Source organism: Streptopelia decaocto, assembly GCF_964273445.1.
Source record: "Streptopelia decaocto genome assembly, chromosome: Z".
In the NCBI taxonomy this organism is placed as follows: Eukaryota; Metazoa; Chordata; class Aves; order Columbiformes; family Columbidae; genus Streptopelia; species Streptopelia decaocto.
Genome location: NC_138657.1, coordinates 68,434,305 through 68,461,417, shown reverse-complemented (window position 1 = coordinate 68,461,417; position 27,113 = coordinate 68,434,305). Strand labels below are relative to the sequence as shown.

Below are 27,113 nucleotides of genomic sequence, written 5' to 3'. Positions count from 1 at the left end.
AAGGAGGGGAGGCTGATATTATGCAATAGCTCTGTCTTAACCTAAGGATGTCACAATTACATCTCAAATATGTCAAAAGTGGAGAGGCTCTTTTTTTTCTCTTGTTCCAGGCTATAAGCTTCAACTGCTTGCTTTGAGTTCACTTTGATTCTCCTCTGGGTTACAGGAAGTCAGTCCAGTTCAGTAAAATGATAGAAAGCTCATCTCTCAGAAAAAGCAACAGTGAGCTGTTCAGCTGTGCTCTATCTTGAAGCATAACCCAAGAAAAACTTGATAAAAAGCTCTCATAACCACTGTAAATATCCCAGGAGAAGAGAAAATAGACAGAAATCAAGCTGAAGTGAAGGTTCTTTGCTTCTTGACTGATGGCCAACCTGTATGCAGTGCTAATGGTGCTGAGGAAGGGCCAAATGAAGTAGCTATACTGCAACATGCTCCTGATGTTCTTCTCCTGTCCTTTTTATGTAACCCAGAAGAACTAGTGACATGGTAATAGTGTGGCTTCTTCCATTCCTTTTGGATGATAGATGGGACAGAGCTAGGAAGCCAAGTCAAATTATTCACCAAAACTCTGAAAATAAGTTTTGACAACAGGATGCTCAGTCTTCATGTTTTTTTATATAGCCAGTTTTACTTTGTTATTTGTTATGTCCTTATGTTTTATTTCTTTAATTATTCACCCCAGGAAGTTCATGGAACATACTAATGCAGAGAGTTGTAAACCCTAAATTTTTAATGAATATTTAGAACTATATAATATCTTAATTAGTAATATGTTGTATTACATCTGCAAACATGGGGAAAACTCTGTGCTTTTTCTAGCTATTTGTTTAATTGCTTAACAGAACCTTTGAGAAGGTGAAACCTTCTTCCGAGGAAGTCCACCTTTCCAGTAACTTCCACGGAGTTCAAGTTACGTGCATATTGAGCTTTTCTTTACTGCAGAGACTACAAAAAAATGTGTTTGCACAGGGGGCTCGACCAGACCTTCATCCCCAATTTTACTAATAGCTACTTCTTACAGAAACCTGAAGTTTGCAAAGATTTTCTTCCTCTGCATTGAAATTCAAAAGTGATGCAAGTATACATGAAGGCAGTGGTTTTTTCTTGCAATCAGCATGATAAGCAAATCAGGTCTTGTCTGTATTGTGACTGCTACTTTAAAGTCGCACTGTGATCCACCACAGAACATACGGTTCTGTCACAGGAGTGTTGGGAAGGGAGTAAGGATTAGTCAGGTAGATGTAAGTGCATTTATTAACATCAAATTCACGAATAAGTCTCTCTCCCAAAGTGCTGTGTACTCTACTGCTGTTACAAAATGTAGATTAATTAATAAAATTCTGATGTTTCAGAAAGCAGAACTGTTCACCAGTTCAGCTCTTCAAAATGTTGAAAATAATTTTTTAAAATTACTTCTTAACTTGTAAGAAAGATTTTGAGGTACCATTTGCTTGTACACGAAACAATCTGTCTTCGTCAATCCAAAGGTATCACAGTATCACAGTATCACAGTATGTTTGGGATTGGAAGGGACCTCAAAAGATCATCTAGTCCAATCCCCCTGCTGGAGCAGGAACACCTAGGTGAGGTCGCACAGGAACATGTCCAGGCGGGTTTTGAATGTCTCCAGAGAAGGAGACTCCACCACTTCCCTGGGCAGCCTGTTCCAGTGCTCTGTCACTCCTACTGAGAAGAAGTTTCTTCTCAAATTTAAGTGGAACCTCTTGTGTTCCAGCTTGATCCCATTACCCCTTGTCCTATCATTGTTTGCCACCGAGAAGAGCCTGGCTCCATCCCCATGGCACTCACCCTTTATATATTTATAAACATTAATAAGGTCCCCCCTTAGTCTCCTCTTCTCCAAACTAAAGAGACCCAGCTCCCTCAGCCTTTCTTCATAAGGGAGGTGCTCCACTCCCTTAATCATCTTGGTTGCCCTACGCTGGACCCTCTCCAGCAGTTCCCTGTCCTTCTTGAAGGTACATTAAGTATTTCTTCCACCCTTCTATTGGTTTACACAAAAATGTAAAATCAGCATCTCATTAATTAAAGCAGGAGGTGTGTTAAGAATTATCATAAATGGGTACAAGATCAATCCGAATCATTTACAAACCAGGTGATTTCTCACTCTGTATACACTATGTACAGTCAGAAGTTTTAAATTATATATATTTAAATTTTAGGAATAGGAAAAAAAGTACAAATTAAGTTATCTGCAAACAGTTAGAAAAAAAAAAGTAGTGATGTCAGCCTGCTGAAAAAAAAGCAAGGAATTTTTCAGTTCCTGTGTTCAGAATCTAAGTTGTCTTGGTTACCTACATATTAACTTCAACTTTTTTTAAAGTAGTGGATACAGGCTACTTGCTGAAGTGCCATTGCTGAGGAATAGGTGATTCAAATATCTTTGCAAGATCAGAAATAATTAACATAAAATATTAAGAAAGACATTTAATACTTAAAGAACTTGAAGATTTTAGTGCTTTCTATGGATTTAGTTTGTCCTAGAGATTTATTCAGTAAATTAAAAATAATCCAATGAAAATAATTTCTGCAAACTAAGTTCTTTCACAGTTTCATACCACAGATTTGCCAGCTATGTTGTTCATGATGTGTGTGCTTAATAATAATATCCTTTACATATATGACCCAGCTGGAAGAAAAACTAAATGTTGTATATTTAAAGATTTTTGTTGGTTTTCAGTTCATCTTAACCATGAATGATCTTGATCTATTGAAAATTGCTTAATATGACAACTAAAATAATTTCAGAATTCAGAAATTGTAGTATTGTAGGAAAATGTACCTACCCTCTAGCTATATGTTTTTGTTCTGTTTATTTTGATGTCAAGTTCCATTAGTGTTTTTTGGTAGATAAACAAGGTCAGCCTGAGGTCAAGCGTAGCTAAGAACTCTGATTCGAGCAAGTAGATCTAAGGTACTGGACCGTGTGATCCTGCTTTTATTACCTTTTCCACCGCCCCCCCCATTTCTTTTTCTTCTTCCCACCCCCACCTCCCCTTTGTTTTTTTTAGTCAAATAGTGATGAAGTCCATGTCTTACAAGTTTTTCAAGAAATTTCATCTATGTGTTCCATATTTTAAAATTCAGGCTCAGGCTTAAAGCTTTTTTTTTGTCCTTACTTTAATGCACTATTTAATTGGCTACAGTATTAAATCTCCTATATGGGATTGTATTTCTTACTCTTTTTTAGCATAAATTTGATCTATATTTAAAATCATTTTAGTTCAGAATTCCTAGATTTAAAGAGCTGTACAGAGGACAATCTTAGTAAAATATCAGACATCCCATATGGGATATCTATAAAAGGAATAGAGGGGCAACTACTTTTTAATGTTTATCTTCCTCTGTAATTCAAAAACTTCTCAAGGTGAATATATCCTTAAATTTGGTTTCAAATTTTAGGTGAAGTCAAGTGGTTTCTTGCTAGTCCACTTTAAGTCTTCATTTTGTTCTGTCTCATGATTTATATACAGTAGGGTGAAATATATCTTGCTGATATATCTCTATCAGTCAAGCTGCTTCCCAGTACCTGATTGGTACTTCAGAATAAATCACTTTTTAATATGAATCTTGTCATTTTGCAATAAATTTGTAACAGCTGAAATCACTACATTTTGAAGGCATTTCGTTTGTATTTTTTGTAATAAACTTACTGTAGCATCTCAGCAGTTCACATAGACTAACTATGCACACAAAATCATGAGTGGGCTTTTCTGTTTTGAATGGACAATGTGTATCTGTGTATCCCACTTTATCCCTTTATAAACATGCTCATATGTATTTTTTTGCACATTTTAAAAATCTAGATTATTATACTAGAGACTTGTTTTTCCCTACCCCAAAACATTTTTATGAAACTAAGTGCTTAGCTAAGCCTTCTGAATTATTTTAACATAATTCTCTTCAATTTATATTCAATTGCCTGCAAGAACTGAAAAGTTGAACTAGTGTGAAGCTCCCAGGTACTTATTAGTGCTGAAAATCCAGGAAGGTGCTGGAGTTGTGTAAATGAAAACTTTGGAACCTGGGATTGAGCACTTGTGTTTAAGTTTCATCTATGCCTTTTAAATAATGTGGATATTCTTTGATAAAGTAACAATACAGGCTTGCTGCCTTTTCAAGGGGGGTGAAAATTGCGACCTGTGTAACCTGGAACACTTTTACTTGTTTATTGAAGTATTGACTAATACTTAGGAAAGATTTTGATCCTGCACCATCAGAGCCTCCAGTGCCTTAGCTGGGAGAATTAGAAGGAGGAATTGGAAAGGTATTTGAGGCTGAGAGAATTGCAGGCTTGTCAGTACTACTCAGTAGTAAAGCTAGAATTCTTCTGTGAGTTCCTGACCTTTTCGATAGAGTACCAGTAAAGGCAGATGCATTCAAACTGGCCAGTTTTCATAGGAAATTTAGAGGTTGTTCTGTTGTTTTCCGTTCCGGAGGTATCTTGTCTATCACTGCTTCTGAACTACAGAGCATAATTTGAGATAACTAAAAAGATGTTGTTATTAGACTGAATTTTTATCAGTAACAAAGGAAAATTTGATTACGACGGCTTATGAAAGTCATTGCTATTCACCTTTAATTATTAGTTATTTGTCAATATCATTATTTGTTTGTTTGTTTGTTTTTAGAACATTCCTGATGTAGATGATGAAGGATACAGCATTAAACCAGAAGCAACACAGGATATCCTTTTCACTATTAATGTGCCAAGTTATTTGATGTTTTTACAGTTCTATGTAGAGAAGAAGTACTGATGAAGTACTAAACAACGTATTCTTATATGTATAGATCTTTGCAAAATATACAATATTTGTCTTAGGTTTTGTGTGTATGCAAAAAGAAAAAAAAAATCCAGAACAGAAGCTTTAAGGTGATCACACAGATCTCTCTCCTTGAAAAGAGAGTTTGTAAACTTTTTTAAGTATACAGAGTGGTTATCTTTTCTATACCTGCACCCTTCCACTTTTTTATAACACCATTGAAAAGACTGGGAGCTCCCACAGTCTAGAAATAGAAATTCTGTTACTTAATGAAGTCATTATGCCACATGCTTTTTCTAACTGGTGCTTCTAGCTTTTATTGTCTTTTTAATAATAGATTTGATATGCAGAATAGTTTTTTGTTATGGGTACTTTTTTATGGAGGCTTGTGATTTTCTCTGTTCTTCCTTTGAAGAAAAAGATTCTTATCCTCTTTTTTCCTCCCATCAGAAACAGAGGGAAGCTGTACTTAAGTGCTGGAAATAATTGATCTAGGTCTAAGCAAGCTTAATATGTTTGCAAGGTAGTTCATTTTTGGAAATGTATTCACTTATGGTTCTGAGTACGGCAGATAAAAGGTAAACTTACAGTAAAAGTAAACTTATACTTTGCAATTACCTTAAATGGTGAAAACTTTAAGCAGCTAACAGCACCTTAAAGTGGGCCAGTCCATCATCATAGCTTCTCTGTTTTCATCATCTCTGCATATTATGCCTTTGTTGCCCCCAGTGAAGATTCCTGCACTGATAAAAGCACTTCATGGTTCCTATTTAGAAAATCGGTATAAAAGTGAAATACTTTTGTCCAGTTCAGGGTTGAGGGGGGGATTTTTTTAGATTTTGCATCTATTCATGAAATGGAAAGAGGAGTGAATAACATTCATGTTTTGTAAATGATTCACCTGTGCATCCTTTTCTCCCTTATCCTTTTTGTCATGAAACAATAGAAAAGACCATTCATCCAGTGAAAAAGCTTAGTGATTTGTAATACCTGTCAGCCTTGAACTTTTGAAAATCTTGACCAGATTCAGGAAGGTATCAGTTCCTTTCTCCTTTCCTCCCTTAGCATCCAAGGGTGGATATTTATTCTGTTGATGGGAACTCTTGACACTATTTGTTGTAGGACAAGGGTGTCAAACTCATTTTCACCGGGGGCCACATCAGCCTTGCTGTAGCCTTCAAAGGACCAAATGTAATTTTAGGCTTGTATAAATGTCCTACTCCTATGTTACTGTATAAGTGTAACTACTGCTGTTGTAGGACATTCTTTTACCATAATGTCAGTCAGTCTCAATAAGTCCAGTTTTAAGTTGGAAAAGCGCTTTACAAGAGCTGCCTGATTCATACGAAATGTATCTTGAAACTCAGTGATAACTTTGAAGGCAAGAGATCTTTTGATGAAATGAAAAATGACTTTAACATTTTCTTTTCCAGATATAATCCACTTTGGGCGACAGATAGCCTGTAAGATGAAGACATTTGACTTTTTCCTTACCACAACTCAGGGATTCTTTCAGTTGAAATGGATTTGGATTGTCTTTAGGGTTCAGGGCTTTAGTCTTTGTCAGGAAATGGTTTGAAGAGATTTCATTCAAATGGCTGGCATATTTCCAAGTGAAAACAACAGAAGTGAGATATAGAATATGTATGCTTCCCCTAGGTGGTAAGAAATGTTTAAGCACAGGAAAATCTTCAAATTCTGATTTGCCAGAACAAATCCACCTTTTAAGGCTTAGCACAGGCCTTTCAGAGCATTTGTTCAGTGCAGATTCAGTCCATTTAAAATTTGTCTGTATGTTTTGCTTATTTTGAGGACTGAGTTGTTGTTGTGATGCCTTTAAGCAGCTGATGGTGTTCAGTTTACTGTGCAGCCTTCTGTGTGATGGGCATCCTTTCTTGCCCCTTTTGCAGGGTGGTACTAAAACTTTTGCAAGCAATGGTGGCTGCTGCTGCTGCTTCTTCCTCTACTGTTAATGCTTGGTACAGGTAGCATGTGTGTTTCACTGCTAATTAAGAAGGCTGGGCATTCCTTCACTTGGTTTAAAAGGATTTATACATTTTTCATTACAAATCATAAATTTAACATGCAGAAGTCTTGCTACTGTAGAATCTTTCCGTTATCCTGATGCCTTCAAATATGCAGTTGTTCAGTTATATGACATAGCACCTTTTAGAACAGAATGTCAATATGGAGATGAAAGGAATATAAAATCTGAATTTTACTTCCAAGTTGTGAATTTTCATCAGTGAATATATTTGAGTGTCTGTATAAACACATAAAGAGCTTAGGCAGCGTTGTTAATCTGTGGTGTTCGCTTAATATGAGTATATTGTAGAGAGTAATTACAAAATGGATTAAGCAGATGAATTTGAAGTATTTCCACCTTAACTGAGAAAAACATACCAAAGAGAATCATTTCTATTCATCCAGTGATTCTGACTCTGAAGATGATGAACCCAGGAGGTTCCATGTAGAAATAAAACCTGTCCAGCCAAATAATAGCTCTCAATATACCATGCCTTCGTTGGATGAATTAAAAGTATCGATAGGAAACATTGCTCTTTCTCCAGCAATATCTGTAAGTTATATTGTTCCCTGTATTTTTAATGCATAGACAAGAAAGTGGTAAAGAATTCTTAGTGTAAACATAGATTTTATTGTTCAGAATTTATTCTAGGTTTAAGTACAGTTATTGGGGGGTTTTTTTGTTCGTTTGGTTGGTTTTGTTTTGGTTTTGTTTGGGTTTTGTTTTGGGTTTTTTTTTTGTGCACTAGGTCATCTTTGGTATGCTTTATTGCAGTAAAACATCAAGTAGCTTCTCCTTTCTCGGATTTTAACTTTCCTTTGAGTCTTGGGAGTACTCCGTCTTTGCCTTTCTGCTGTTGCTGCCACAAGACATGTGAATACATTGTGGAGTTAGATGAACATAGCTTTTAACATAGTTTAACGTAGTTTACTCTTCAATAATATACAAACCTTTAAAAGAGCATAAAATGTGGATACATGTAACTTACCATGCAGCGTTATTGTATGCATTCTGCAATCCACAGAAAGATCCTTTATACCATGTGGTGATATTACAGATAAATAGTATTAAAGTATGCTAGCACAGTATTCAGATTGCAATAAGAATGCCTCTGATTTTAAGGAGAATATCGTGCATAACATATTAAAATAATAATGATGATTTTTCTCTTATTTTCCCCCACATTTTGAAAGCAGAGACACAGTCCTGTAAGTACAGAATGGCTTTTTATTCACACTTTTAGATTAAAACCAAGCAAGTGTAGTATGTGAGGGAGTTACTGGGAAAGCCATGTGATATATAAGCTGTTTAATTTTACTGCCCCAGCTTGTGAAGGGATTTATTATAGTAATAGTGCTCCCTTTGTCAGTTCTACAGTGTTCATTCCAGCCTTTTCTTACTGGTGTGATGGGTGTGCACTGTTTGCTCTGTCCTGCCTCGTGTTCTCGTCTTCTGCAACCTCAGAATGTTTTGCCTCGTGTTGAAAGCAAAGTATCTCATAGGAAGTTGAGTGGAAACAAGAATCATGAGGCTATTAAGTATTTTATTTGACAGTTGGTAAAATAATTTATTCCTTTCTTTTTGTTCTGTTTCAGGCACAGATGAATCGGAATTCATCCAGTAAGTGTCAATCTTTTAGTCTATTTCTGTTATATTTTTGATATAGCATGAAAATATTTTTGAAAAAAATTGTTGAAGAAATAAACTTTTTAAGTATCTGTATCTTAAACAGAAAAAATATTTATTCTCAATTCTAGATACCACTATGATATTTGCCTTTGAACTACTTGCAATAAATTCAAAGGACACAAATTTTTTAGTCAACATTTCAACATAGCTAGTAGGAGTGCCCAAATACCTCTGTTCTTTTTTTTCTTTCTTTTTTTTTTTTAATATATACACACATATATGTATATACACATACATACATACATATATATATATATGTATGTATGTGTATGTATATATGTATGTATGTATAGATATATATATACTTGGCTGTTCCTGTTCTGGGAGCAGATGAGGTTGTCTGTGACAGTGAAGAAAAACATCCAAGAGCCAGAGTGGAGACCCCATGGTAAAGGCTCCTGTGCAAGTTCTTAGAACCTTTCCACCTGCTATGTTTAGGGTGATCCACAAGCCAGCAAGGCACACTCTCTCTGTTTTATAGCCAAAAACAAACAAAAAAGTGGCTGTGGAGACAGAGGACAGAGCATTATTCTCTATCCTGTAGGGTTTTTTTTCAATGGGAAACCAAGCCAGATTTGCAGAAGAATTATATTCATATAAACAGTACAATTCAAGGAAGAAATTTCAAATGAACAACAACAGTTCCTCCCCTAATGTATTGGTCTATCTAGTACTCTCCTGTTAGAAGGTATTTCAGAAGTATATGAATTTATAGTTAGAAATAATGCATTTTCTCTTTTCCATTTTAATAATCCCTTATTAGTTTCAAACTTCAACCGTTAATATTTACTATTTTTTTTTTTTTAATGAAGATGAAATTATTGAGTGCCACGGCTTTAGTGATAATACTGTGTCTTTTGCCTAGGTGAAGAGTTAACAAAATCAAAGCTTTCTGCTCCAACTAATGAGTAAGTTCAAATTTCAAATTCTATCAAGTACAGTTTCGTGGGAATTTAGTCTTATTTTGATCTACTACTCAGAAACTCAATTAAAATGTCAGCTGTCTGCTATTTTAAACTGGGCATTGATTGCATCATAAGAATCAAGCATTATTTATGTCAAAATAGTGACTTCTGTTCATTTGCTTTCCCCTTCTAATGCATTGGCTTCAATGTGACCTTTCTCAGTTGATGTTTATAATTACATGGTTACAAAACATTGTTTTTTATTAAAATCTCAGGTTTACTTTCTATTATATAGTGTTCGGTAGTAAAGCATTTAAGATTACAAGCCCCAAATTTGGACAGGTCTGTATTGCTTATAGATGTACATACTGAAATAAATTGATTTGAAGATGTATGTATCCTTGAAAATTACAATCATTTAACTGACATTATGAAGCTATGCACCAAGGTATCCATTCAGATATTCTCATTATGAATAAATCAGTTTCTTGACCTGCACTTTGTAAGTACTTTTATTTTTAGGTGCGAAGACTAATAAAGGAGCATTTATCAAATGTATTTATTATATTTTTACATTTATTATCAAATTATTACCAAAGTTGTAGTTTGATTTTTATGAGTATATACATCTTTCATTTGTATTCCAATTGTAACTCTTAATATAGAAAGGGGAACAGTGACTTCCTGGCATGGGATCCACTCTTCAGCAGTTCTCTTGAATCTTCCTCTTCAGCTTCCTTGGCATCCTCATCCTCCTCAGGTAAAATATTTGGTAGTAGAAAACCTTTTCTCTATATACTTCAGAGTGTTCTGTTGTTGCTTTTTTAGTTATTGCAAGGGGACACGCTTTGACTATTGAAAGAAATTTGTAAAGCATTATGCTGTGTTATAGGTAATATACAAATGAGGGTGCACTATATCAGGCTTTCATGCTAGGGAGCAAAGGTGCAAGAGGGAACACTAGAAGCCTTAGGAAAATTCTGTCTTATTTCTACCTGTTTTTTTTAATCACCTTCTTTCACTTTCCAAAAAAAAAAAAATCACCATCTAGAATATAGTCCTGATTTATCAACTGGTACGTTGGTAGATTAAATGGAGATTGTTGCAGGAACTGTGAGCCAAGATGAGCTTGCACAGTGAATAGGATGGATTTCTTCTTTCCAGGAACGCCTGTTGAGCTCTGTAGTACACAGGCACCACAGAACTTTGCTGTGAGGAAATTGTGATTCTGTTAGGAGATATACAGGCGTAATCCAAGGGGAGTGGGATACACACCGCAGGTCTGAGACTAGAATTAAGGGGGAGTTCCTGGCACCACCTGAGAGCAAGGGTGTTGGGAAGAAAAGAGGGTTCAGGAGTATGGGATGTAGAGGGGGGAGGGCAGATATTGTGTGGAAATTTGGGGGTGCAGGATTTTTGAGGATATTAGTGTGGGTGGGACACTGGCAGGCTTTCCTGAAACCTGGTGTTTGGGGAAAAAGGGGAAAAAAAAATCATTGATTGATATATTCAGAAGGCACTGAAAGAGAGGAAGGCAAAATAGCGTATGAGTGGGTATGTGTCTTGAAGAGGCTGAAAGCAGGACATGTTGAGAAATTAGCTCAGAAAGGAAAGATGGAAACAAAAACAGAAATTATGGATATGTTAGGACCTACTCACTAAAAATATTTCTTTACATTATTTATTATTTGTGTTGATTATCTTAGGGGATTTAAAGCAGAATCTTCTATTTACTAGCAGCAGCAGATATGCTGTTTCCATAGTACTTTTAAATCTGTCTACTGTGGATCTGTTTTCCTGCTTTCTTAAAGTAGAGACTCTTCTCCCAAATGCCTAAGAAAGGAAGTGTCCACTATTACTTTTAGCTAGATTTTAATATTAAAAAAAATATATGGTAGACTTCACTTCTTAGTTCACAGTCATTACTTTCTAGCTGTTTTCCTCTGTACTTAATCATACATGTATCAATAGGGGAATCCTGTTCTTCTTGGCCTTGGTAATCTCCTTTTAGCAGCAACCAGCATTGCTATGTAACCCTTCGGGTTTTAAGAAAAACTTCTTCTTTCACTACAAATTTCTGTTCCTTAAAATGTATGGGTTTTAAAAAAATCTAATTTACAGAAATCATTGGATCGTCCCTTTCTCACTTAGATAACCAGTAAAGATTATTGGCTAGTGGATCCAACTTTGTAACATATTGAAGAATAAATTGTATGTATATAAGTGGAATATGCTGAAAAGGAGTGATGCTTTCTCAGAACACTCTCTTTTGCTAGCTTTGGTCTGGTGTCAGAGTCTGTAGAGGATGGCAGAAGATACTTAATTTGTTGTGCTTCTGGTTGTTACTGTATCTAGTTGTTCATTGCTTTGTGTGGATGGAAGTTAGACCAGGTCAGGAAATATTCATACAGTCCCTCCTTGCAGCAGAACTGTGCAGAAAGTATTCCTTGGCTGGTGATTAAGTGACATGTAATTGGGATCCATAACATCCTCTGTAGCCATGTCTGGAGGGGAGTCACCTGCCTGAGCCCTCATACCTGACAGAGCCCTAGATTTAATTGAAATCAGTGGAATATAGTATCCTGTGGGCATAAGTCAATTTTTGATATAAGACATCTCTGCCTTGGCAAACTGTATCTGCTACATAATTGCTTAAAGAATTGTTATTCTAGGCATTAACTGAGATATTTACATTTCTGTAATGATCCCTGGAGTTAAGTAGAAAAGTGAGTGGTCTAAAGTATAACAAATCAGTAATACATTTTTTTGGGGGGGAAAAAAATGTATTGGATTAATGTAGGATGAGGAGAAACAGCCACATACTGAAACATAAAAGGTTCTACCTGAATACAAGGAGAAACTACTTTGATGGTGCCAGAGCACTGGAACAGGCTGCCCAGGTAGCTTGTGGAGTCTCCTTCTCTCTGGAGACATTCAAAACCCACCTGGACACATTCCTGTGCGATCTGCTCTGGTGATGCTGCTTTAGCAGGTGGGTTGGACTAGATGATATCCAGCGGTCCCTACCAACCCAACCATTCTGTGATTCTGTGATATTGTTTAAATCAAGTTCTGATACTGACTAACCTGCAGCTTAGTTCTAAAGACTTTAAAAAATACATGGCTTTGATGTGGTTGTATTTTCCTTAAAATCAATGTTTTATCTTCAACTCCAAGCTTAATATAGGAAGGCTGATGCTTAAAGCTTTTGAAAGTCTGAATACAAAACTTAAATTACATAACTTAGTTGTTTTTTTATCTGCATATCGTGATGTAGCATGTTTCAGAGATTACTTTTTTACTACTAAAACATTTCTTCAGATATTGTTTTGTAATTCTGTGTTAATGATTGAACACTTAAACTACCACGGTATTTGAGCAGACAGTGGTTTATGCAGCACAGAAGTAAACTTCAGTCATCCATGAATAATCCTGCTTTATTAGAAGTTTAATCTAACTTTGTTATCTTAAACAAACACAACAGACATTTTTTAGCTATTGATATTGTAAAATTGCTTCTTTTTATTTATCTTCCTCATTTTCATCCATGTGTATTTTCTAAATAGTTTGGAACATTTCCGCATTGCTTTTGAATAGGATCTATTTCATATCCTTTGAATGATACTTAAAATATCTGAGAAATGGAAAGCTGTGTCAAAACTCTGTTTATGTGGGCTTAGAGAATGTACTTGTTCATGACTGGAAGACCACTGTAGACTGGACACCTGTGCTTTTGATCTGAACTTTTAAGCATGTTGCTCTCTCTTTTCTGTTTGTCTGCTGTTCCTCTTAGCTTTGCCAATCTGCAAGATGTCAAGAATTGACTAACGTTGCATTTTCTGCTTCTGTTGTCATCTGCTGCAACAGGCTACAGCCAAGTGCAGTGAATACTTTTGGAAAACTCCTGTTTTCTAGCACCTTGAAGACTATAGAATGAGAGAAAATAAACTGGGATGGGTGACACCTCATACATACCGTTACTAGATATGGGTTGATACAGATAGAATAATGTCAGACAGGATCGTGTGACTGCATTGTCTTTATTCATTCCATGAACAGCCATTTATGTTGGGCCTTCTCATAGCAAATGTTAAGGATAAGAGTATAAAAATGTTTGGAAGAAACAGGATAGGATAGGTTTGATTAAATAGCTTTGAAATAAAATAAAAGCAGAAAGCTATAGAGAGGAAACAAAATTCCAGTAGGACACAAGAAGGGAAAGACAAAGATGAGAGGAAGTTAAACCACGACAGAGAGGAAGTTAAAGGAATAAGGGAAGTCATGACAAGTAGTGGAGAGAAAGTCAGAACATTACTTTTTGGCTTAAAAAATGGAAAGTGGCAGTATGAATGAAGTACATGTGATATGCGGTTGGCGTTTTTATTTGTAAGTGGTGGGTTTTTTAACCTTGTAGAGCAGTTACTTTTCATGCTGTTTGGTAATCCTCATGTAGTAGATATTGAATACTTTTGGGGATATTGAACTTTTTATCTTTTCACTGTTGGTCCAGTTTCAATTCTTCCCTTTTCCTCCAGCCATACTAAAAGAGCACAATAGGAGCTCCTCCTCATCTACCATTGATATGCCGGGGTGTAGAATATCTCACTCTTTGCTTGGACACCAGGCTGATTCTGGGTCTACAAGCCCATCCTCACCAGACTTTACTCTTAGCACTTTGTGCAAATCTGCTGTTACAGCAGCACCATCAGGGAGCACCAGTACTTTATCCTGTGTTTCATGGTCTCAGAGTCAGTGGATTTCCTTTGCTGATGAACTTCTTACGATTAGACATACAAGCACAGACAAGAAGGAGCCCCCAAGATTGCATTTTAAAACTGAAAATGCCTGCCTTGCCTCTTCTGCTTTGCTTGGGAATTCTTCCAACAGCTGTGCTTCTGAGGATCAAAGTGACCTTTTCAATAATACTATATGCCATGAACAATTATTCATTGAAGAAACTGTCACTGCTGCTGAAATTTCTTCCGCATCATCTTCAGCACTACTGGATTATAGCTTAGTGTCTTCTTGTGCTCATACAAATAAGGGTATGGCAAGCATGCATTATGTACTGCTCTTTGCTAATAACTGTCTCCTAAAAGCAAGCTTTTGACTCATTTTTCTTTTTGTTATTATCGCTCACATGACACTAAAATTAATTAATCTTACTTAGAACGTACTAAATTGCTTCCTTGAAAGTTAAGACAATGAAGTAAATATTCAGCTTGAAATAAGAAGGAAATTTCAAATTAAAGGCATTGCTTTCTCTTAACGATGGAGAGCTTTGCTCTTTTATAAATAGGAGTGTATTTTTGTAGGATGTCAGACAGCAGTAAGATCTCAAAGATTAAGTGATTGAATTTGCAAAAACAATTCAATTCCTAAACAGCTTTGTATAGATATTTTCAAATTAAATAAAATTCAATAAACTGAATTTATAACTGTTCCTTTTTAACACCCAGTCCTTTGAGGCATGGATGATATCATGGTAGTGCTACATACTATGAAGGCAAAGTGCATTTGGGCGGGTGTGCCATGACTCACTGAATACCTGTGGTGCTGTAGCAGACTACTCAGTGTTTAGCAGGAACTGTCATTTTGGAGCATAATAAGAATTTTAAAGGAAATGACTGATATTTTAGAAGTTAATTTTTCTAGGCACATTTGACTTTGCAACTCTTATTGTGGATGTGGTCAGTATTAGCCTAATTTCTTTCTTTCGAGTCAGTGATGAAACTCCTGTATTTAGATGACAGAAGCATTATGCTCAATGCCTGAGAAAACTCCATGCTTAAAAGCTGCATTTTAAATAACATTATATAAATAACATTTATATAACTAAATAAGTGATTTAGTTAGAAAAAAAGAACCATCCAGAATAATTTGAGAGAAGTAATAGGATGTGCTGCAACAACATAGTAATATACTAGGATTTCAGGGTTTTTTTAAGTTTATTTTAGATCTGACATGCTCAATGAATGGCATCTAACATTTATTTTGAAAGACAGTTTTATTCATTTATTTAGAAAAGTGACTTCATAAAAGTGGCATCTTTGTACTGTCACCACCATGTGTTACTTGTTTCTGGTAGGTTTAGGAGGACATGGGGCCAGTATTTTTTCAGTTGCTCTTTACTGCCGATAGCTTGGCTAAGTGACAATAAGGAGTTAGTGTGTTCTTACAGTCAACAGAGTAATTTATCTGCTACACTGGTTTATACCTATTGAAGTCAATGGGATTTCAGTGGGCAAAATTTGGTGTAAGCAGGGTTATGTCAGTGTGAGCCAGGACTAAATATGCATTTCCACTGAATTTGTGGTGCGACATGAAAGACTGACCTAAATTCTGGATCCATATAAATTATACACAAAAGGAAACTCAGGTAAAATAATCCTTTTACATACAAACCTCCAAGGATAGTTGGTATAAAATCATTTGAGAGCAATGAGAAAACCCATGATGCCACTTTTAGAGTCACTTTTCAGGGTATCACATGGCCCTATTTTAAAAGCATTTATGATTAGTGGTAAATCTTACAAAATGGACCTTGTAAACCAGGAATTTTTGATAGAAATATAACTTCCAGTTATCTATTCAAGTGTGTATGTATATATGTTCAGCGTGACCTTTCTGATATATATTTCCTTACATTTGCTTTCTTTCAGCAAGGCCCACAACTCCTCTTTCTGTAGGCACCATTGTACCCCCTCCAAGACCTGCTTCAAGACCAAAGCTGTCTACCGGGAAACTTAGTGGGATTAATGAAATAGTATGTATTGATTGTTTTTAAAAATTCTTCATTGTAACTGGCTTTCAGATATACTGTTAATTTACACTGTTACAGCAGAGTTACCTTCCAGCCAACGTTCAAGAAGTCACATAAGCAGACTTTCACCGTTGCCAGATATGCATGGAAGTTGTTCATGATAACTGTATTACTATAACAAACTAATTCTTAACAGAACTACAAACGTCCAAATCATATTTTTTATGTCAGCTGAATGTTTTTAATTGAACAAACCCATAATTTGACAAGGAAAGGATAGCATGTTCATGAGATTGAGCTTTTTACAATATGAAAGAGTAGTGAAGTTATTAACAAAGCTCCATTGATTTAGGGATATCACCAAAGCTTTGGAGTATGAATGGTATTAAGTAGATCTTTATCAGTCACGTGTTGACACAAGTAGCCCTGCTGTGACTTCTCCCTGCCCTTGGTGCTGGTTGGTGGAGCAGGGAGGTGGCAGATTGCAGCAGCTGCCCTTTGGGTTAATGAGAGGCTGCATGCTGCCTGCACCTCTGCTCGCTGCCTGCAGTACAGGTCCGCCTGCCAATAAGGAATGTGGCAAAGAATGCAAATACCCAGACAGCATATCAGACCCAGCCATGCTTAATCTCCTCTGTGAATGTTAGGATTCTTTGGGTTTCATCTGACTTACTGACTCGGAAAAATGTTGTTGTGGTGAGATCCTCTTCAAAGTAGCAAGATATTTCCACCATATTGTTGTTATGGACAGAATTCTGGTCCTATGCTTTGACAAATATGGAACATTTTTAAACTGTACTGCATTTCTGTAAGGTCAGAAAGCAGTTCCTTCCTAGATGCTTTTCTCGTTCAAATATAAACTTGTAGTAATTGCTCTTAGACCAGGGAATCTATCCTTCATGTTATTATAGTTAAAGAGAGAACTTAGCTGGTACTGTTCTGCTGTGATGTATGATTCTGTACAAAGCTACGTTCATTTTAAACTGTTGGTTTAGAAATTGGCTATTATCTGGATACAAGTGGAAGATTGCCAGTTGGCTTTGCTACATATCAACTCCTTTTACAGTTCCCATAATCTGTCTTTTGACACTGTATCCCACAGCATTCTCCTGGAGAAGCTGGCAGCTCATGGCCTGGGTGGGTGTACTATTTTCTGGTTGAAGAAGTGGCTGGTTGGCTGGGCCCAAAGAGGTTGTGGTGAAGGGAGCCAAATCCAGTTGGTGACCGGTCATGAGTGGTGTTCCCCAGGGCTCAGTCTTGGGGCCAGTTCTGTTTAATCTCTTTATCAATTATCTGCATGAGGGGATTGAGTGCACCCTCAGTAAGTTTGCAGATGACACCAAGTTGGGTGGGAGTGTTGATCTGCTGGAGGGTAGGAAAGCCATACAGAGGGATCTGGACCGGCTGGATCGTTGGATTGAGGCCAATTGCATGAGGTTTAATAAGGCCAAGTGCCAAGTCCTGCACTTGGGTCACAACAACCCCAGGCAGTGCTACAGGCTCAGGGAAGAGTGGCTGGAAAGCTGCCTGGCAGAGAGGGATCTTATGTCTCTCAGAAGAGCCTGACTCTGCCTTCTTTGTACCTCCTTTTAGCTAGTGAAAGGCTGCTAGTCAATCCCTCCTTAGGCTTCTGTCCTTCAGGCTGAGCAGACCCAAGCCGCAGGTTCTTCAGCCAGTCTTTCTCTCTCGCTCTTTCGCTCGCTCTCTCGCTCGCTCTCTCGCTCGCTCTCTCGCTCGCTCTCTCGCTCGCTCTCTCGCTCGCTCTCTCTCTCGCTCTCTCTCTCTCGCTCTCATGCTCCAGTGCCAACTGTTTTAGTTGCACACTGCTTTAGTAGCTCTGCTTTGGCTTTGTAATCCACGTTTGCTGCACACATACACAGGGCTGTAAACTTAGGTTCTGCTACTGTGTTATAGCACAATTATTGACAGGCTGCCACATAATCAAATACATTAGACTTAACTACCCAGGCAAAAAAATTAATAATGATGCACTATGAAGTAGTGTAAGTGATTTCAGTGGGAAATGTGGATTCTGTGTTCTACACTAAAAATAGGGTAGTATTAAAGGAACTATGTTGAGAAACACTATAAAATTTATTTGGGCATGAAATTAAGAACTCTTCTATTTACATTTTTTTCATCTTCTTAAAACCACTTTGTGTAATGCTCTTGTAATCTCTTTTGTTCAGCCTAGGCCATTCAGCCCTCCATTGACCTCTAACTCGAGTCCACCACCTGCAGCTCCCTTGGCACGTGCAGAGAGCATTTCCTCAATATCTTCTTCTGCTTCCCTCAGTGCAGCAAACACACCTACAGTTGGTAAGTTAAATTAACTATTTTAACATATTTTAGAAATAGCATAATTCTGCCACTAGGTTCCACCTGCTAGGAAGATCAGTCATTGGAGTTAGTTGTTCTATAGTAAGTCTAGTCTAGGTACTTCAAACATCCTTTGCAATACCTGCTTCTAAATGACACCGAGAGACAGGACAGTGGATTTAATTAGATTAGACCATAGGTCAAATTACCATATGGTCTTTAGGGAAATATTTTTCAAAATTATTATTCCATGAATTCATATTTTATTTGCTTGTATATACATTCATCAACACAATGAGTTATCAGGTTTTTGTTCAGAAGATGTTATTGTATATGTGCAGAAATATATTTGGATAGTGATAAATTTGAATGAATATAGATGTTCACAAAATTGGATTCTTTTATGTTCTTTTTATTTTGTTTGTTATCCTATAATTGCAGTTTCAAAAAAACCAAAAAGAAACTAGTGCATTTTTTTCAAGCTAGTGAAGTATATAAGATAAACAGAGGTTTTTACTAAAAGCAAAATAAACAAACAAAGATGGAGATGAAAAGCAGTCTTGATGTGTTGCCACAGATTTCAGATCTTGTCATGGTTTTTAAAGGAAAGTCCTTGTCCTTCAGTTTTGATATTTGGTTATAACAAATTAAAAGGACACTTATTTCAAGGTGTTGGTTGGTTGGTTGGTTGGTTTGGAGGTTTTTTAAGACATTTTAACTTGTTTCGTTAGCAGAATTGAAGCATTTTATTTCTGAACACTATTACCACTTTAGTCCCAAGTTAAATCAGATTCTTGAGTTAACAGTCAGTTATCTGTGAATGTTACTGACACCAAGGATTCCTTGCCCAGGCTTAGCAACTTGGGGGAGCATCTGCACAGTTTCCAGTGGAGTTCTGCACTGAAAGCAGTGCAGCTGTTTGGTGCCTGTGCAGGACCAAAGCTAATAAGGTCTGTCCAGCCTTAGCTGCCACAGTTCACTGTCCAGCAGTTTCCCAAATACTGAAAAGCGTCACAGGAAGGTAACTGATATTTTGCTTGCGAAAGTCCATCCAGGCTCACTTCCTTGGGCCTCAGCACTGGTGCCAAAGAACCAAAAGTTGGTGGCAGTGGCATCAATACCCCCAGCTCTGAGTGTGTGTGTTGTTGGAGACAGCGACAGAGTGAAATTGTGAGGTGAGGGAGGAGGTAAGGAGGCGTGTGCTGACACAGGTTTGAGACGGTTATTAACCTAGCCTACCAAAAATAAAGGAGGTCAGTTCCATCTGCACTGACTGTATGAATTAAATAGTCCTGAAGAGCTTGAAAGGGCAGTGCAGACAGCTGAATGACTTCTGGGCATGAGGATATACTCTGGACTATTGCCTGTATTCTCTTGACTTTTGCACAATCCAGTGTTTCCCGTATCCCATTTGTTATGAGTAATGGATAGTTGACTCTATCTTCTTCCAAGTGAACTTTATGGTATGCATAATTGAACGTTTCTTTTGTGCTTTAGACTCATTTTAATTTGCAAAGTATTTCTATAGATATATATATATATATTTAACATCTATTTTTGCTTGAAATATTTTGTTTTCTTGCAATGTTTTGTTTCATTTAAATGTAATAGAGGATGATCTTTTGATTGGAAATCTTCCTACAATTGAAAAGCTTTGTGAGACACCACCAGGTATTGTACTCAAAGCAGATTTACATGTTAACTAATCATTCTAATACACTACACCTAATAAAATTTAATTTCTTTTGAAACAAGATTCTGCAGCTGTTTCTAGTATCTGGCAGGTACAAGAGGCTTGAAAGCTCAACTACTTAACAAGTTACATGTTGTTGAAATCACCAACACTTGATGTAGTTACTTTTATATAATGCAATCTTCTGTCTATCCCTCCTACCCCCAAACAAGCTGAAACTTGGTCATGCTTCTTTGATTTGACATTACTACTTTCTTTCAAGTGAAATGAATGTATTTTTTACTTTGACAATCCTTATTCTTACAAGACAAGCAGGTAAAAATATCCTATATTTACATACAATACTGATATTTGAAGATACACATAATAAAAGTAATCTTTTTTAGAAATAAATTTTATTTTCATGACAGCCATTTAGCCAATATTAAAATTGTCTGAATCTTTGTTCCTAAACTGAACTAACAAAACCATTTGATCAGGCTTATTTGTTTGCCCTTTTTATGACCAGTGATGCAGTATTTTATTCTGCAGCTTGGCAACCACCTGGAGTGTGTCAGTGCAACTGTTGGCACAGTTGTGTCACTAGCTTTTGTGTCAGCACTCCTCAGGGGCTGTTAATGGTGGTCAGGCTGAGGCAGGTGCCAGGGCATCAAAGGCACCTTTGCTGAGGGCTCATTGCATTGTATTTTCAGCAGCCAGGCAACAAAACAATGACTTTTGGAGTTAGGTTAAGCAGTTATGTTTGTTTCAACTTACTGGTTTTTAGGAGAATGCATAGATTTTTGTGAATCAAAGGGCAATGAACAGTGAGGGCAGAGCAAGTAAGACACAAGCTATCTCATTTGTAGTCTCTCAAATACATCTGAGGAATGTATGTACATAAATATATTCACATTGGTGTTCCCCCCCAGAAAGTAAACATAATGTTATTATTCTAATTAATTTCACCCTTTAGTCAAGAAATCAATGTTTGTCTTTTACCAGTAGGACTGTCATTTATTTACTTGCTTTACTCTGCATGATTTTGAAATATCAGCATAAAAATATACATGAGGCCATTCTAAGTAAAAGATTTTAAAATAATCTGTAAACAACTTGCCATAATTAATACAGGGAAATCTCCTTCCCTCTGCTCTGCAGTTGTTTGTTGTTCCTTAGTAGATTGGGAAATAAGACAGAAAACACACCAACAACTGTAGTGCCACACCCATTTGTAGAACCATTGAATGGTTTGGGTTGGAAGGGACCTTCAAAGGTCGTCTAGTCCAACCCCCCTACAATGAGCATGGCCATCTTCAACTAGATCAGGTTGCTCAGAGCCCCATCCAGCCTGGCCTTGAATATTTCCAGGGATGGGGCATCTACCACCTCTCTGGGCAACTTGTGCCGGTGTTTCACCACCCTCATTGTAAAAATTTTCTTCCTCATGTCTAGTCTGAATCTCCCCTCTTCTAGTTCAAAATCATTACCCCTTGTCTTATTGCAACAGGCCTTGCTAAAAATTCTGTCCCCATCTTTCCTATAAGCCCCCTTTAAGTACTAAAGGCCACAACAAGGTTTCCCCGGAGCCTTCTCTTCTCCAGGCTGAACAACCCCAACTCTCTCAGCCTGTCCTTACAGCAGAGCTGTTCCATTCCTCTGATCATTTTTGGGGCCTCCTATGGACCCCCTCCAGCAGGCCCATGTCTTGTGCTGAGGACCATACTCCAGGTAGGGCCTCAACAGAGAGGAATAGTGCATATTTTGCTTTGGTGGAGAATGCTGGAATACTGGAATGCTGTATTTCAGCAAACAGAATTTCTTGTTGTTGTTCACTCTTTATTGCACATCTGCTTCTTGAAATAATGATTTCTCGATTCCTGAGAGTATTGAGAATCACAGCTTTTATTGGTAGTTTTCAGGGAGAGAAAGAAAACTTTGCAAAAGTGACGCATGTATTGTCTGAAATAATTAAAAACAAACAAGCAACAAACAAAACAACGAAAAACAAAACAAACCACCACAAGCTACTGTTAATCTTGAAAAATTAGATTAAGCGGTGTTTTGTAGGTAGCATAATAATATTTTGTTCATCTAAGATTTTTTGGTTTTGAACACTTGCGACTGGAGTATCACTTCTGATCTAAAGAGGCCTAAATGTTGCCCTAAGATTTTTCTCATGGTATGGAAGTATTCCATACATTTTACCACCTTAGGCAAGAAATCATGATGGAGAGTGAGGCATGAGGTAGAATAATTAGACCAACTCCTGTCTTGTATTCTCTTGTTGTTACTACTTCTTTCACTTATCTTTGAAGTTCAGGTCTAATATCTTGCATTAGATCTGTGTAGAGCTGGTCCCAACTATCTTTTTCCTTCTGAAAAGGAGTGTGAAAGAAAAATTGTTGATGAAACAAGAAAGATCGTGTCTCCATTGTGACAGAGAATACTGTGTGATACAGGCCATTTCATCAGTGGTACAAAAACTTAGTAAGATGCTCTCCACTGTGCTGCTGCACTAATAAAAGGGTGGAACTTCCCAGTATTGGCTTTTATATTCAGCACACAAATAGAAAATTGGTGAAAAATAAAATCCCATTACAATTGGTTTTGTCAACTGTACACACACATTTCAAAAGCTGTAGCATAATGTCTGATTTGATTTTTATAGTTATACATTGAAACTGTGTTGTGTTGGCACGGGCATCTGTGAAGGCGTCTACAAGCATTTCTGCTTGGGAATTGTAATCTTTGTTGGCTGAAATAACTAAAAGAATGTTCAACAGTTTATTTGTATGGGGCAGTATCAATATATTTGCATTTAAGTTCATGCATACTGTAAGTGAATTCTTTGCATTTCTGTGACCATTTTATGATACATTTTTCCATATAATAAGCATACAGTAGGAATTTTTTTTTCTAAGTATTCTAGTCAATGTCTAATTTCCTTTGGATCTGTTGACTTCCATCTGTAGCCATTTTAATGCAGTGTTCCTCTCTCATGTGTATTTCCTTGTGTCTGTCCATTTACATGATGTCATACTGATAGTCCTGTTTTCTTAGGCTGCTAAGCAGTGTTTTGATGGTCCGATTGTACTGTACTATGTTCATATTTTTCTACACACTTTTCAAGTAATGTTTCAGGCTCTACTGTGAACTTGATGGTGGTAACCTCTTCTGAAATCTGTTGCTAAGCTTTTTGAAAATTAAACCTATACACTGTATGTATTCTAGGTGTTTCACGTGGCCCCAGCCCTGTCAGCCTTGGAAACCAGGACACCTTGCCTGTTGCAGTAGCCCTTACTGAATCCGTTAACGCCTACTTTAAAGGAGCAGATCCCACAAAGTTAGTTAAATAGTGAATTGTTTTGAATGTAATAAGTTACAGTAAGAAAACACACTGGTTTTACTTTTAATATTTGGGGGGAAAATGTGGATGCATTAGAAGGGGGATTCAAAGGGTACTTTTTCCCTGGTCTCAGTAACAACAGTGGCTTATTGCTCTGTATTGGCTTGCATCCTGCTAAGAGTTCATATATCCGTGCTTTACAAAAACGCCTTCAGTGAGAATACTTGAGAAGGATTTTTGTCAGCCAGGTAGGTGCTACATGTAAATTTGGGCAGCTAAAGCACCTCATTTCCTCTGTCACATCCCTTGCTATGCTACTTAGGCCTTGCCTAAGCACAGCTTTGTCATCTTTTCAGAGTCTGAAAATTATCCACCAAGACTACTGTATGCTTAATCAGCTAAACATTTTCTTTACTTATTTCATCTGACTTCTGAGTTGAAAGTGATTGTACATTGTCACAGTGCCGTATTACCCTTATTTGAAATTGATTTTGTCTTTAGTTTTAGTATTAAAATTAGGCAGTGAATGAGTTGCAATTAAACGGATGTTTTCATTTTCTTCTAGATGTATTGTGAAGATTACTGGTGATATGACAGTATCATTCCCCAGTGGGATTATTAAAGTCTTCACCAGCAACCCATCTCCAGCTGTGCTCTGCTTCAGGGTAAAAAACACAAGCAAACTAGAGCAGATTCTTCCAAATGCACAACTTGTATACAGGTTTTGTATTTTTTTTTTTCATATCATAGTAAACTACATGATTTGTAAAATGTGGGTTGTGTATGTAAATCAGAATTTTCTACAGTCTTGCTGATTTGCCTGTAGATAACTTAATTTCCTTAATTAATCTTGTTCAGCTCAGATCTCTCCGCTGCCACCATTAAAAAATCTCAGTAACTCCTGGGCTTGAAACTTGTGCTGAATATAATGGGAGCCATAAAAAATAGTTTGTAAACATAGCTGTGTTTTTACGCACATTTGATAAATTATTTCTTTATACAGTAGTAACAATGGTAAGATTACATGATGAGACAGTAGCCTTAAATGGAAAACAAGTAGTAGGAGCTGCATCCAATCTCATTTGTCACTCAGTAGTGTGTTTTTAAGCTGTATCATTTCTGCAGTAGATGAGATCCACTATATAACTGTATCTCGCAGATGTGTAGCAGCGTGCTTGGGATAATTCTTGAGAAAAAAAAGGCTGCTGGTTGAGTAGGATAATTGTGGAAATCACAGCATTTGGAGATCTTAGATAGATAGATAAAAGCATAATTAGCAGAGGTCTGTTTGACTGAGCAGTTTCTGTTTATTTTATTGGAGAAAATATTTGAAAACTAGTTAATGCTTTTAGATTCTACATTTTTTTCAGTTACTGAAATAAAGAATCAAACTACATGCATCCATTCTTTTGTATTTAATTTCATTTTGATCATTCATACTGAATGAATGATTCATGCAAAATCAAATTTAATAACTTTTTGAAATGACAGTTTATAACTGAAATGTTAGCAAGGCTGTATCTGACAGAGTGAATTATACTGAAAAAGTCTATTTTGCAAAAGAAGTGAAAATGTCAAGTATTCTTGTCTGAGTGCCGTGATACTTCACTTTTAATTAGAAAGAATGCATGCAATAGATATTTACGAAGTTAAACCCGTATGTTAATAATTTGACTTTTCTTCATATACTGCGAAAGCTATAATTTGCTTGGTATTTATAGAGATTAAAGTTTTTAATGAGAGTCATATTTGTGGTGACATTTGAATTTCTTCTCTGTATCCACAGACATTCAGAGGAGGTGTTTGATTCTTAAATTATTTGAATTTCACTTTTGAATCAGTTTTCTTCTTCAGCCTTACTCAAAGTAAACCTGATACAACCAAAGCTGAAATATTCTTGATCTGCAGAGCACCATGTTCCAGTAGCTCCCAAACAGGATTTTGGTTCAGCAGTCTTGTGTGCTCTTACCTGCATATAGAAGTGATATAATAAATTGTTACTAAGATTGAATGCAACTATATGTATCTGAGAAACAATTCTTTAAAATAATTTGAAAATTACTTTTAATTGAAAAAATTTTGGAAGTTCACCCTCTCCACAAATATATGAAAGTATAGTAACACATATAGCCAAAATCTTAATTCAGTGCATTAGTGAAGCTATGTCATAACCAAACCTAATTGTGATTTTAGGATTTATTCCAATCTGGGTAACATTCCTTCTCAAATACCACTTTCATCCCCAACTCTCGTACATTGTCACAGCACCTAATCATATTAAAATTCTGTTTTATTGACTGTAAAGTGTAAAATTTATCATTAACTCAATCTTGTGATTGAAATCATCAGTGGAGAAACTCACTGCTCCACAACATGGAAGGAGAATTTTTACCAGACACAACAAACAGTTAATTTGTCTTAATATTTAGGAAGACACAGTCATGTCTTATAAAGCGTTAGAACAAATTCTTTCTTGAAGTAGTGAAGAAGGGGAAAGGTTGAGTTGCAATTTTTAGACTTCCAAAATAATAAAACTAAGTATTGCCTTCTGACTCCTACCTTGCTTTTTCTTTATAGTGATCAGTCACAGAGTGATTCCAGTACTAAGGATTTTTGGATGAACATGCAAGCTATAACTGTCTACCTCAAGAAATTATCAGAGCAGAATCCATCTGCATCCTATTACAACGTGGATGTTTTAAAGTATCAGGTAAACTCTTTTTTCCCTTTGGAACTTGTTAAGGAAGTCTGGAGATTTGGTATCTACACAGAAATTAAAATTGGTTGTTCTTTGGCTGCTAGCATGCAGATGAAATGCCATCCCTCATCTAGATGAATTCTGGGTGTGTCAGTGTTTACAACACACAGGCTCTGCCCAGGCTTAGTACATTCCTGCTATGCTTCAGGTCATTTCCTTGGATTCATGACCTGTTACAGTTTGCTCACACTTCAATTCATCTGTGCAAGCTTCAAATACTGCTTCTTTAGGTATTTGCTAGCAAAACCAAATTTTCCTTGAATTTAGAGGTTTTGGTGAGGGTTTGTTTGAGTTGGTAGTTATACTGTCTTTGATTTTGTAATTGCATAAGTTTTGCATTGCTGTAGTTGATAAATTGTAATATGTGAGAATCTATGATGTTCTCGCTTCTCGCAATATAATGGAACATGTCATCCTGGAAACCATGTACAAGTACACAAAGGACAAGAAGGTCATCAGGAGTAGTGAGCATGGATTTACCAAGGGAAGGTCATGTTTGACCAACTTGATAAAATTCTGTGATGAAATGACTGCCCTGGTGGAAGAGGAGGGAGCAGTGGCTATTGTCTACTTAGACTTCAGGAAGGCTTTTGATACTCTCCTTCATAGCATCCTCATAGAAACGCTGGTGAAGTATAGGCTGCATGAGCAGGCACTGAGGTGGATTGAAAACTGGCTGAATGACCAGGCCCAGAGGCTGGTGATTAGTGGCATGAAGTCTAGTTGGAGGCCAGTAACTAGCAGTGTACCCCAGGCATCAATACTGAGTTTATAGTCCTCATTAATGATCTGGATGGTGGAGCAGAATGTACCCGCAGCAAGTTTGCTGATGACACCAAACTGGG

The 27,113-nt window shown here is 36.8% G+C and overlaps 1 protein-coding gene across 5 annotated transcripts in view; it reads left to right on the top strand.

Annotated features, from left to right (window-relative positions):
- FCHO2 (FCH and mu domain containing endocytic adaptor 2) overlaps positions 1 to 27,113 on the top strand; it is a 97,146-nt gene that overhangs the window by 57,078 nt on the left and 12,955 nt on the right. Inside the window, exons 12-23 of one of the 5 annotated variants that reach the window (XM_082074775.1) lie at positions 4,656 to 4,713; positions 7,190 to 7,365; positions 8,010 to 8,021; positions 8,409 to 8,433; positions 9,368 to 9,410; positions 10,073 to 10,167; positions 13,943 to 14,452; positions 16,070 to 16,173; positions 18,360 to 18,489; positions 23,396 to 23,507; positions 24,076 to 24,231; positions 26,088 to 26,220. In XM_082074775.1, coding sequence (XP_081930901.1) covers positions 4,656 to 4,713; positions 7,190 to 7,365; positions 8,010 to 8,021; positions 8,409 to 8,433; positions 9,368 to 9,410; positions 10,073 to 10,167; positions 13,943 to 14,452; positions 16,070 to 16,173; positions 18,360 to 18,489; positions 23,396 to 23,507; positions 24,076 to 24,231; positions 26,088 to 26,220 — 1,554 coding nt within the window. Of the gene's footprint in view, positions 1 to 4,655; positions 4,714 to 7,189; positions 7,378 to 8,009; positions 8,022 to 8,408; positions 8,434 to 9,367; positions 9,411 to 10,072; positions 10,168 to 13,942; positions 14,453 to 16,069; positions 16,174 to 18,359; positions 18,490 to 23,395; positions 23,508 to 24,075; positions 24,232 to 26,087; positions 26,221 to 27,113 lie in introns of all 5 variants that reach the window. The other 4 variants (XM_082074776.1, XM_082074774.1, XM_082074778.1 and 1 more) reach the window with 4 other exon arrangements.